At 43.1% G+C, this 14,070-nt stretch overlaps 1 protein-coding gene across 1 annotated transcript in view; it reads left to right on the top strand.

Annotated features, from left to right (window-relative positions):
* KYNU (kynureninase) overlaps nucleotides 1-14,070 on the top strand; it is a 119,448-nt gene that overhangs the window by 11,650 nt on the left and 93,728 nt on the right. The window contains exon 3 of the mRNA XM_077273017.1: nucleotides 9,592-9,712. Coding sequence (XP_077129132.1) covers nucleotides 9,592-9,712 — 121 coding nt within the window. The remainder of the gene's footprint in view (nucleotides 1-9,591; nucleotides 9,713-14,070) is intronic.

The raw sequence follows: 14,070 nt of genomic DNA, 5'->3' as shown, positions 1-14,070 counted from the left end.
CACAGTGTATAAAACAACGCAATGTGAGTGGCAGCAAGTGGCTGGAAGATATATGAAAAAATACAAGGACTGTAGTACAATTTCAATCTCCCTCCAATGATCTCAGGACAAGTATGGCAGCAATAAAAAGGACTGCTGCACACAAAAGTGTGGACAAATAAACAAGATAACTGTGCAGAAAGGAGCAACAGGATTTTTGCTTTTAAAAAAGCAGTTGGTTTGCACAGCAGCGTACAAACAGCAATGCAGCTATCAGGGAGCCTTACAAGGCGGCCTAATAAGCTACAGAGCTGATGCACAAAGATTTAGCCTCCACTGTCCCTGCAAAAAAAGGTGGTGTTTAGTGTTGAGCGATACCTTCCGATATGCAAAGGTATCGGTATCGGATTGGATCAGCCGATACCCAAAAAATATCGGATATCGCCGATACCGATACCCGATACCAATGCATATCAATGGGACACAAAATATCGGAATGGTTCCCAGGGTCTGAAGGAGAGGAAACTCTCCTTCAGGCCCTGGGATCCATATTCATGTATAAAATAAAGAATAAAAATAAAAAATATTGATATACTCACCCCTCGGACGGCCCCTGGCTCTCACCAGTCCAAGCGTCTGCCTCCGTTCCTAAGAATGCAGAATGAAGGACCTTCGATGACGTTGCGGCTTGTGATTCGTTGCGTGACCGCTCATGTGACCGCTCACGCGACCAATCACAAGCCGCGACGTCATCGCAGGTCCTACACTCACTGCATTCTTAGGAACGGAGGCTGCCGGTTACATCGCTAAGGTCCAGGGTCCACCGGAGGGGTGAGTATATCCATATTTTTTATTTTTATTCTTTATTTTTTACATGAATATTGATCCCAGGGCCTGAAGGAGAGTCTCCTCTCCTCCAGACCCTGGGAACCATACACTGGGAACTTCCGATTCCGATTTCCGATATCACAAAAATATCGGAACTCGGTATCGGAATTCCGATACAGCAAATATCGGCCGATACCCGATACTTGCGGTATTGGAATGCTCAACACTAGTGGTGCTGGACAGTGGAAATCGCTACAGCACAAGCGGTTTGGGGGTTAATCTTCCCTCCCTAACTATGTCCCTTCTTCTGACGAAGCTGCAGCAACCTCTCCCTATGCTAAGATCGGCAGAAATAAGATGGTGGTCGGCATGCACGCCCCTTTATAGCCCCTGTGACGCCACAGAAAGCAAGCCAATCACTGTCATGCCCTTCTCTAAGATGGTGGGGTCCGAGACCTATGTCATCACGCTGCCTACACTTTGCATCCTCCTTCACTGGCTGAGAAATGGCGCTGAACGCGTCATACGAAACGTGACTTTGGCGCCATGATCGCCGACCTCATGGCCGATCCCACACTAGGATCGGGTCGGGTTTCATGAAACCCGACTTTGCCGAAAGTCGACGATTTTTGAATTTGTCCGATCCGTTTTGCTCAAACCTACTCACTACGGAAAAAAAAGGTTCTACACTAAAAAACTGCAACTGACCCTGTCGGTTTCTGTACAAACTTGATAACCTGACTCCACAGTACCTTGTAGTGTCTGTGGGTACAGAGATAGCCCTAACCACAGACTAGGATATGACATCACAGATCTAATTGCCTAAATGGCTATCAAATTTCTTCACATTCCTCCAAAAGAACCAGAAGGCAGAGGAGAGTGGGAATTACCTACAAGAGGAGAAGTGTGCTGAACAAAGGAAAGATCCCAGAGTGAGTAAAGTAAATAGCAAAATGCCAAAGAATAAAGCAAGTACTGTTAACATATCTACTGCCTACTTCCTAAAGATAGAAGATATAAGCAAAGGATAGCAAAGAAACAATAAAGCAAAAACGCTTAGCTGAAGTTTTACAAACTTGCTCCAAACATCAACAGAATGTCAAAACATCCAAATGAATCTATCACCAGCAGGAAAACACAGCTGCACCCAAAAGGTGATAGACACACAAATGCACACCTGTGTTAAGCTAAACAGACTGCAGCCAGAAAACAACCCAAACACCTAAGAAAATGTATGTATCCTGTAATTTGGCTTAAAGAGAAGCCGACCACGAGGAGTCAGATGATGTCCTAGAAGAACTGAATATCATGTGATTATCAACAAAGAATTATCACACTGGCGCTCGTGACAAACTGGGGAAAAAAGCTGCTGATACCAGACAGGTGCCGTGCCTCCCCTGTCACACCCACAGGTGAACCAAAATAAACTAAAGAAATGAGGTATCGCGCTAGAACTACTACAAACAACTTGTGCTACAAGTCGTGTGATGAACCTATTTTACCCACAGTGAATTAGACTGTGAGAATTAGTGACAGGCACATGTGAAAGTGGAAAATGAACATAGGCACTTACTGCGTTATGGAAGATAGTGCCGCTAGTTGTGCCGATCTGCGGATGTTACTACTGAAGGTTTCAGACCACAGGACGACAGGAGTCTTGCTCTTTAGTGTGAAAAGCCCGCAGAGCCAGAAGCACCCCGGCCGGTGGTGATCCTGGATGCGCGGCTGAAAGTAAGGCCGACGCTGCTAAACTGTGCAGCGTGTGACGTCACAAAGGCTACGGAGCTACAAAGGGGCCAAAACTAACCAACGCGTTTCTAGGGACTGCGTCCCTCTTCGTCAGGGTTACCGCCCCCTCCCTGTCGTCTTGTTATATAGCTGTCTAAATAATCAGCCTGTTAACCCTCAGAGGACCGGACCTCGGATGGATATATAATTACACTAGGACTGCAAATATGCACCAATGGGTTATGGGGACCATGGGGCATAAAACACATCTGCATTATACTTATTATATAGATAGTACAGAAATAGAATTGTGCATACTATTATGTGGTTACCCAAGGTATTGAACAAGCTTTATTCATATAATTAAAACTAAAATTGGGTAAAGGGTATATAAATAGAATTAAAACCGTACACACTGTATTAAATAGCTCCTACTTGATAAAACCATATACAAAATGCATATATATACGCTAAAAGTGTAGATAGGACTATATCTTTATTAAGAAAAAGTGAATAAATAATAAAAACAAATATTATATATGAAAAGTTTATATATGTCTAAAATATCCCCCATAATTCAAGTTAAAATGCATATAGCTCTAACTCGTAGTTAAGGCCCATAGGGACCAAGCTATTTAAGTTAAAAATCCATTGTGATTCAACTCTGGACATTCTCTTAAGGTAGTCGCCGCCCCTTTGACCATGAGGAACAGTCTGTATACCACAGAAAAGGACCCCCCTCAAGGACTGATTATGTTTGTCCCTGAAGTGGCGAGAAAGGGGGTGTCCTACAAAACCTTTTAGTATATTTTTAAAATGTTCCTTAATACGCTCCAATAAACGACGTTTAGTACGACCAACATATAACTTGTTGCATGGACATCTGATAAAATAAATAACTCCTGAAGAAAAACAGGAAATACTCTCCTTAATCTGAAACTCTTTAGTGCCGTCAGTGTCAAAAAACGTGATTTGTCGGGTTTTTTTGGAAGAGGTGTGCAAACAACCAAAACAACCACCACACGGTAAAAAGCCGGCCCCTGCTTGGTTCGTTTTCTGGGGACACATTTTCTTGTTATTAACTGCCGTAGTGGGGGCTATAAGATTACCCAATGTTTGGGCTCTCCTATACACAAATCTGGGGTGGACGGGGAGAAACTCCCCTACTATTTTATCTTTCTGCAGAACGGGCCAATGTTTACGAATAATATGAACAAATTTATTATAGCCTGCATGAAATTGTGTGACAAATGGCAAAGTATAAATTTGCTCTGATATTTTACTGCTATTTGGGTCCTTTTTAGATGTTGATTTGAACAAAGAACCTCTATCAATTTGGGCCAGTTCGTTTTGCGTTTTTTCCAGCAAAGGTCTGGGATACCCCTTTTCCAAAAATTTCTTGGTTAAGAAACTGGATTCATTATAGTAATCTTCAATTGTTGAACAATTCCGCCTGATCCTTGTGAATTGTCCTTTTGGTATATTTGTAAGCCATGCCGGAAGATGGCAACTGGTGAGATGTATAAAACTGTTGGAATCAACCGTCTTCCGGTGGCATTTCGTACATAATTGATCATTCCCCACATATATAGTGAGGTCGAGAAAATTGACCTCCACCGGACTTGTATAAGACGTAAATTCTAGGCCATGGGAATTGTTGTTAAGTCCCAGAAGAAAGGTACTGAGCTCAGCCTGGGAGCCTCCCCATATAAACAAAATGTCGTCAATGAAACGACGCCACATCACCAGACCTGGATATAGGCCACCTTCCTTATATATATGGGACTCCTCCCATTTAGCAACATAAATGTTGGCATAACTTGGGGCAAACCGCGTGCCCATGGCGGTGCCCCAAGTTTGAAGATAATAATGACCATCATATATGAAATAATTGTGTTGCAAAATGAACTTAATGCAATCCACAATGAAGGAGGTTTGTTCACTTGTATACATGCCCAAGGTCGTAAGGAAATGTTCGGCTGCTTGACACCCTTTTTCCTGATTAATTACGGTGTACAGTGACCTTATGTCTAATGTACCTATTATATAATGTTTTTCCCACTTAATGGTATCTAGGATTTGTAAGGTATGACCAGTATCTTTTAAATATGATGGTATCAATGCCATGCATTTTTGTAGGTGTACATCGACATACCGGGACAAATTAGATGTTAAGCTGTTGATGCCCGATATTATGGGTCTACCAGGAGGATGGGTGAGGCTCTTATGGAGCTTGGGGATGTGATAGAATAAAGCCCTACTTGGGTCTTTATTCATTATAAACTTAAATTCTTTGATGTTCAAAATGCCCATAGATTTGCCTTTCTGTGCCAGGACATTTAATTTGCCTGTCACTAATTCTCACAGTCTAATTCACTGTGGGTAAAATAGGTTCATCACACGACTTGTAGCACAAGTTGTTTGTAGTAGTTCTAGCGCGATACCTCATTTCTTTAGTTTATCATGTGATTATCAGTTTTTTCTTTACCTTTTTTGTCTCTGCCATGCAGATTTTCTGAACATCAAATCCTCAAATTTTCAGATTTGGTGGAATCAAAAATGTTGGAGAAATTGGTAGCAATTTGATTAATTACCGGGTGATTCACTTATCTCCAATTACAATATTATCTGTTTGCCTCTTATCTGTACATTGCTCATCCTGATGAGATACACTTGTATATGTTGAAGATCAATAAGACGTTGTATACCACAGTTTTTATTTATTCTGTCCTAGATCTTTCCTTTTGATTTTTCCCGGTGGCGTTGCGCTCTGTACTCAGACTTCTGTCCCTGGGTATTGTACTCTGAATTCTTGTTCTTATTCGTGATCTTAGGTATTAGTTGTAACTTTTGCTTTTGTGTCGCTGAACAAGATGCTTGCCTGTGGAATTTGAGGGAGATTTTAATAAGGGATAGAAAGGATTAAGTAGACATAGATGGATGGTTGTAAAACCATTGATTGGACGATCATGCGGCTGGTTGACCATTTTGCTGATTCAGCCATCGAAGAACTGGAAGAGATCAGGAGCAGAGTCTCGCAGCATCCTCTCAGGAACATCATGGCTAACTGTAAAAATAAGGATTTCTTTTCCCTTCCTTTCGTGTAGAAGGATGACACAAAAATACTGTGCCTGTGCTGACAGGTTTCTGCTGTGCCTGCTATGGCAGCTTCTTACACCCCTCTATGCTGAGCCATGTAAATACAAGTGGGCCACATGCTGCTCGAATGCCCCCCGCTCTATCAAAGACCCCCTGCTTTCTGCAGGACGCACATATGATCGTAAGACTATATGGATCTTCAGGGGTTAACAAGGGGCGTAGAGATGAGTGAATAAATTCACAGGACACTGGTCCGGCCGTCACGTCAGTTATTGAGCTTTTCATAATAAAACAATCGAATCATGAAAGGATTTGGCAAAAGCAGCTAACCTTCATATTGACTGTTTCCACTATAGTTAACCTTCTTACTGACTGTTTCCATAATAGCTAACCTTCAGATTGACGGCTTCCATAATAGCTATCCTCAGTGGCGTAACTACAAAGTTATGGGCCCCGGTGCGAACTTCCAAATGGGCCCCCCCCCCCCCCCCCCGCCATAAAATTCAATGTAACTCTCATAGAATACAATGCAGCCCCCCTCATAGTATAATGCAGCCCCTCCATACAGGGGCAGTGAGAAAGACACGAGCAAATGGTGATGAGGGGGCAGGGGAGAGGGCACAAGGGGGCAAGGAAGACAGGCACAAGGGGACACATGGGGGCTAGGAGGCAGGGGAGAAGGTTACAAGGGGACTAGTGGGCAAGGGAGACGGACACAAGGGGACAATGGAGACTGACACAAGGGGCACACGGGGACAAGTGGGCAAGGGAGACTGACACAAAGGGCACACGGGGACTAGTGGACAAGGGAGACTGGCACACGGGGACACAGGGACTAGTGGGCAAGGGAGACTGACACACGGGGAATAGTGGGCAAAGGAGACTGATACAAGGGGACTAGTGGGCAATGGAGACTGACACAAGGGGACACACGGGGACAAGCACAAGGGGACAAGGGAGACAGGCACAAGGGGACACACAGGGACTAGTGGGCAAGAGACTGACACAAGGGGACAAGGGATACAAGCACAAGGGGACACACAGGGACAAGTGGGAAAGGGAGACTGACACAGGGATTAGTGGGCAAAGGAGACTGACACAAGCACAAGGGGACAAAGGAGACTGACACAAGCACAAGGGGACAAAGGAGACAGGCACATGGGGACACACAGGGACTAATGGGCAAGGGAGACTGGCACATGGGGACACAAGCATAAGGGAGACAGGCTCAAGGGGACACACGGCCCCCTGACCTGCCAGAGCCGCTTACAGCTGCGACCGTGGTAGTTACGCCGCTGCCTCACACACACACACATACTACAGATATCACACACACACTACAGATATCACACACACACACATCATACTACAGATATCACACACACATCAGTTATCACACACACACTACAGATCACACACACACACTACAGATATCACACACACATCATATTACACACACACTACAGATATCACACACACAGACATACTACAGATATCACACACACACACTACAGATATCACACACACATCATATTACACACACACTACAGATATCACACACACACAGACATACTACAGATATCACACACACACATACTACAGATATCACACACACACACACACACACACACACACACACACACCAGAGATACCAGCTCATATACACAACTCACAATCTCCTCTCTGGTACAGGGGTGGCTTATGTAAACCGGCTGCAGCTCCTCAGCTTCTCCTGACTAAAGCGGCTCTGTCCCGCACCTCCCCCCTGCTCTCGCCTTCTATCCCGGGGTTATTTTGGCTTTCTCTTAAATACGATCTCATTCAGACGTACATGAGATGTATGAGGGGGGAAAAATACAGACTGAGAGGCTGTCTCATCGTGATGACTGGAGCTGCTTCCTGTCTCTCACGTGCCCCGGCTGCCCCCTTCCCCTAGATACGCCTCGGACTGTTGCCGTGCAGGAGGAATCTCCTGCACTGCAACATGGTGTTGGGTGCCAGCACAGCCCGCACAGTGGTCTATCCAGCACAGCCCGCACAGTGGTCTATCCAGCACAGCCCGCACAGTGGTCTATCCAGCACAGCCCGCACAGTGGTCTATCCAGCACAGCCCGCACAGTGGTCTATCCAGCACAGCCCGCACAGTGGTCTATCCAGCACAGCCCGCACAGTGGTCTATCCAGCACAGCCCGCACAGTGGTCTATCCAGCACAGCCCGCACAGTGGTCTATCCAGCACAGCCCGCATCTATCGCCCCCCCGAGAATGCCACCACAGTCCAGTAAAAAAAAAAAAAAAAAAAACACTCTCCTTACCTTTCCTCTTGCCAGCGTTGCTTCCTGCTCCGGTCTCAGGCTCGGCTGGGCTGCAGTCTGCCCGGGACACAACAGGTGCGCGATGATATGACGTCATCGCGCACCCGCAGTGTCAGAGGCAGAGCGGGGAATGATGGGAGAGGGAGCGTCTGTAGACGCTCTCTCCTCCGTCATTGCATTCAACTGTACCGGCGTCATAGACGCCGGTATAGTTGAATGCGACGGCAGGGGGGGTGAGTCGGCGGCGGCGGGGGGAGGCGGATCGAGCGGCCCATGACTGGCACCGGCTCTTCTGGCATTTGCCAGAAGTGCCCGATGGCCAGTCCGGCCCTGCTCTGACCTGCCGGCCCCCTGACCTGCCGGGCCCGGTCGCAATGGCGACCGCTGCAACCGCGGTAGTTACGCCCCTGTCCACACTGTACAATGGCCACACATAGTGCTCTATACTGTACAATGGCCACACATGATATTGCCTACAGTATAATGGCCACACATAGTTACTCCTACACACGCGGCTGAGCTCTGTACACATTGCACATGCGGCTCCGCTCCGTACACCTCGTACACACCCGGCTCCGCTCCGTACACCTCGTACACACCCGGCTCTGCCTTGTACAACTCGTACACACCCGGCTCCGCTCCATACACCGCATACACACCCGGCTCCGCTCCGTGCACCTCGTACACACCCGGCTCCGCTCCGTACACCTCGTACACACCCGTCTCCGCTCCGTACGCCTCGTACACACACGGCTCCGCACCATACACCTCATACACACACAGCTCCGCTCTGTACACCTTATACACACACTGCTCTGCTACATCCACACAAACCCCCTCCTGACCTCACACAAAAGCTTACCCTCCTGCGGCACGATGACGACCAGCACTGCACTACTGTCCTGCACTACACGGAAGCCCTTAATCATGTGACTCCGACTCCTCCCCTCCTGTGACCTCATCACAGGTCCTGTGCGCACAGAGCAGCTGCAGCCATAGTTATGGTTTGCGGCTCTCTGCGGTGGAGGGGCTCTGCTGCGGGACAAGTGCAGTCCCACCCGTGATCGCGCGTGCACTGAGAGAGTGCACACGCACCAGGGCCTGTAAAGAAGATTTATTTAAAGAGCCGGCGGCCCATTTTGTAGCTCAGAGTTCTTAGGGGCCCCTAAGCACTGGGGCCCCGTCGCAATTGCGACCCCTGCGACCGCGGTAGTTACGCCCCTGGCTATCCTTCTTATTGACTGTTTCCACACTACCTAACCTTCATATTGACGTTAACCACAGTAGCTATCCTTATTGACTGTTTCCACACTACCTAACCTTCATGTGGATGGTAACCACAGTAGCTAACCTTCTTATTGACTGTTTCCACAGTTGCCAGTCTTCATATTTACTGTTACTATAATAGCTATCCTTCTCATCAATGGTTGCATGTAGCTGTATGTTGCTTTCTACACTGCACTGAGTGATAATCAGCAAAAAAATTATTACAATAACTAAAGATGTGATGAAGACTCTTTGGCCATAATAAGTCTTCTAAGTGACAATGTAGGCGGAGGTTTCCATGCACGATATCAATGTTGTACGGGCGACTTCTCTATTATTACTTTATGGTTATTCTATGGTTTCTATATTTATTTCAGCTGATAAATCTCTTGTAAATGAAGAGGACGCGTGTGTATATTTTTGTGGGAACTCACTTGGGCTTTTGCCAAAAAATGTGAAATCCTATCTTGATGAAGAGCTGGACAAATGGGCAAAAATGTAGGTACTGATTTCTTTTAATTCTTTTGTTCATATTTTAGAAAAATAGTTAATATTTTTGCAGCTTTAATTCTTTAATTTTAAGGAATAGCTAAACTTTTTTTCTATCATTTATTTTTGTTTAACGCATCTTCCAGGCATTGCAAAGTTAGGATTTTTTTTTGTAATACAGATCAGTATCTTACTTTGTTTCCTTCTCTTCCAAACATTATGCTGCCGCGCTGTTTCAATGCCCAGTATACAGCATGCACCTTTAGAAGATGCTTTCAACTGCTGCTTGGCAAAGATCTGTACGTTATATTCAAACAGTATACATATGGAATTCCTCTGACTGAGTCTAGGAGTAGGAAAGAAGGAAGCAACTAGACTCCAACAAGGGAATTGTCCAACAAAGTCTGTTTGCATGCAGTGTATAAATGTTCACGGAGCAGCACTTGAAAGGATCTTGTAAAGGTGCTTATACTGGTATGAAACAGCCCTGCAGCAGTTTTTGGGGAGAGAAGGAAGAAAAGTAAATCTAATGAAGTATGCAGGATTACAAAAAAATCTGAAATTTACAATGACTGGAGGATAATTAAATTAAACTATAGGTAAGTTACTCTTTAAATCAATAGGTAAATTTTAGCACTTTATAGGTGAGGAGTTGGGCCAGTTTCATTCAATGCTACAATACTTATCAGATGTCCCAAAAAATAGTTTTGACCTGTTTTTATCCCAAATTCCTTCCACAATTTAGAATCTATCATTGCATTTATGTATATTTACTGTATATGATTTCATATTGTCCATTTTCTTCTTACTCTAATGTTTGACCACATAATGTAACATCACAAACAATCTGAAATAATACCCAATAACATAGCATTTACATACAACCATTTAGTGTCAAAATAATACTGCTATATACGGTCTAAAAATGCCACTGTATACTGACCAGACAATATGAAGTATCCAAATATCTGTAAAATGTCCACATAATACCGCCATATAGTTCTTATACAAAACATCAATAGATCTCCAATAATACTTGCCATTATATAAAAATGCTTCCATACAGCTACATAATGCCAAGGTAATTATTATTATTATTATTATTATTATTCATTGTTATAATACTGCCATATATTGTCTACAGAATATCACTATATACTGATCTGAAAAATGAAGTATCCCAATATCTTTAAATTAACAACATTATACTGCCATATAGTTACCATATGAAACTCAATTAAACTACAATAAATACACCCATATAATGTAGTACCTGCATACAACCTATAGTGCCAAGTTAATACTGCTACAAATTGTCTACAGATACCACCACATGGTGCCCAAAATAATATACAGCAACCAAATATTTTCCCTTAAATTGCCCACTTTGGACTGCCATATAGTTCCCATATAATACTTCAAATAACCTCAGTAATACCAATTAATACTTCCATTTAGCCATACATTGTCAAGATAATACCAACATATATTATCTACAGAAAACCACTTCTTAGTGACCGAATAATATGAAGTGCCCAAATGTCCTTAAACCGTCCCCATAATACCGCCATATAGTGTCTATAAAATTCCACAATAAATCTCAAATAATAGCCACCAACATACTGTAATACTACCATAAAACTGTGTAGTGCCAAGATAATATTGCCTTATATTGTCTACATAATATCGCTATACAATGACCAAATAATATGACATATCAAAATATTCTTCTTGTCCACACAATACTGCCATATAATACCTCAATTAATCTCAAATAATACATCCATATAATGTAGTACATGCATAGCATACAGCATACAGTGTCAAGATAATGCCGCCATATATTATGTACAGAATACAACCACATGGTGCTCAAAATAATATACAGCATCCAAATATTTTCCCTTTAATTGCCAACTTTGGACTGCCATATAGTTCCCATATAATACTTCAAATAACCTCAGTAACACCAATTAATACTTCCATTTAGCCATACATTGTCAATATAATACCAACATATATTATCTACAGAATACCACTTCTTAGTGACCGAATAATATGAAGTGCCCAAATATCCTTAAACCGTCCCCATAATATATATATTATGTGCAGAATACAACCACATGGTGCCCAAAATAATATACAGCATGCAAATAATTTTCCTTAAATTATTCACATCATACTGCCATATTATTCCAATATAAAACATCAATTAATCTCAATAACACACCCCTATAATGTGGTACCTGCATTCAAGTTTAAGAGCCAACTTAATACTGCTATAAATTATCTACAGATACCACCACATGGTGCCCAAAATAATAGACAGTATCCAAATATTTTCCCTTAAATTGTCCACATTATAATGTCATATAGTTCCCATATAATACTGAAAATAACTGCAAATACCCATTAGCATACAATAATACTTCTATTTAGCCATAGAGTGTCAAGATAATACCACCAAATATTGTTTACAGAATTCAACCACATGGTGCCCAAAACAATACACAGCGTGCAAATATTTTTCCTTAAATTGTCCTCATCATACATCACATATAATACTACTAATAACCTCAAATAATATCTATTGACATAAAATAGTACTTCCATTCAACCTTATCGTGCCAAGAAAATAGCGCCATATATTGTTCACAGAATACCACCTAAACAGAAATATCTTAAATATCTTTAAAATATATACATAATACCGCCATATAGTTTCTATATTATACCACAATAAATCTAAATAATATTCACCAATGTACTGTAGTACTTCCATACAACCGTATAGTGCCATGTATGGTCTTAAAAAAATACCACTACATAGTGACCAAATAATACAAAGTATCCAAATATTCTTAAATTGTCAATCGTGTCATACTGATACTTTGTGACAAATATCGACATATATCATTAAGTCGATGAGATCCTGCGTTCACCTTCACCATGAGAAATATTTACCATTTCTCTAAAATCCTCCGCAGTGACAAGGTCACGGCAAATGATCAAATGGATTCCTGGAACTGTGGGCAGAATTTACGCACAGAGGCTACGAGGATGATTCAAGCCATCAGAATCCTGAAGTGCCGAAACCCATTACCAGCACTTAGAGATCCAACTCCCCCCCAGCAGCAGCAATCCCTGTGCTACATAGTAATTAAACGTCTAATATTGAGAGGAGGAACAGAGGTGAAAGGCAGCGCTCATTAACAGCCACATTATCATTAGAATAGTCCGGTACCCGATGGAAGCGATCGCATGATTCAATGGAAAAAAAAAATATCACTTATTAGTGCGTAATGAATAATGGATGGCTATTAGGGGTAAAAGCAAATAAAAGCTCCGTATTAATTAATTATTGCTAATGGGAAACATGCAAAAGCACAAATCAATAGAAGATACATTCATTAACGTGTAATAAAGAGAAGTTGTATAAACATAAGGGCATTTTGACTAATAAACAGGAGAATAAAAATGGAATATGGGGGCCCCAAGAAATACATGGACCACAGTCCTAGTCTGCATTGACCCGCTTCATTAAGAGAGTTCGGAATATGAAATATTTATGAAGATTTGGTGATTTGTCATACTTTCTTTGATTGTCAAGCAATTTGCATTTAATCCATCTTCCACTGGATGAATAGAGGTTGCTGGGTCGCATTATGGCTGCAATGCTGCTACCCTGGTAACTAGACATCTGCTAATAATGCTAAAAACAAAGCAAAATATACTGTATTGGGGCTTACCTCGTTAAGGCTACGTTCACATTTGCGTTGTGCGCCGCAGCGTCGGCGCCGCAACGCACAACGCAAACAAAAACGCAGCAAAACGCATGCACAACGCTGCATTTTGCGCCGCATGCGTCCTTTTTTTCATTGATTTTGGACGCAGCAAAAATGCAACTTGCTGCGTCCTCTGCGCCCGGACGCGGGCGCCGCAGGGACGCATGCGGCGCAAAACGCAAGTGCGACGCATGTCCATGCGCCCCCATGTTAAATATAGGGGCGCATGACGCATGCGGCGACGCTGCGGCGCCCGACGCTGCGGCGCCGACCGCAAATGTGAACGTAGCCTAAGGCATTTATTAAGGGATCTTCTTAAAAATTCAAAAATACAAGTTCTATAATGAAGGACTGTTGATTTAGGACATTCCTGTGGGTTATAATACCTTTACTAGTGAAGATAGAACAGGCGAAAAGGTGTTTACTGGTGATGACTGATGAGCGAATATACTCGTTACTCGAGATTTCTCGAGCATGCTCAAGGGTCCTCTGAGTATTTTTTAGTGCTCGGAGATTTCGTTTTTCTTGCATCTGTTATCCAGCATAAGTACACGTGGGGGTTGCCTAGTTGCTAGGGAATCC

Source organism: Ranitomeya variabilis, chromosome 7 (genome assembly GCF_051348905.1).
Source record: "Ranitomeya variabilis isolate aRanVar5 chromosome 7, aRanVar5.hap1, whole genome shotgun sequence".
NCBI lineage: Eukaryota > Metazoa > Chordata > Amphibia > Anura > Dendrobatidae > Ranitomeya > Ranitomeya variabilis.
The sequence above is the reverse complement of the archived record's forward strand: the minus strand, read 5'-3'. Positions and strand labels throughout refer to the sequence as shown.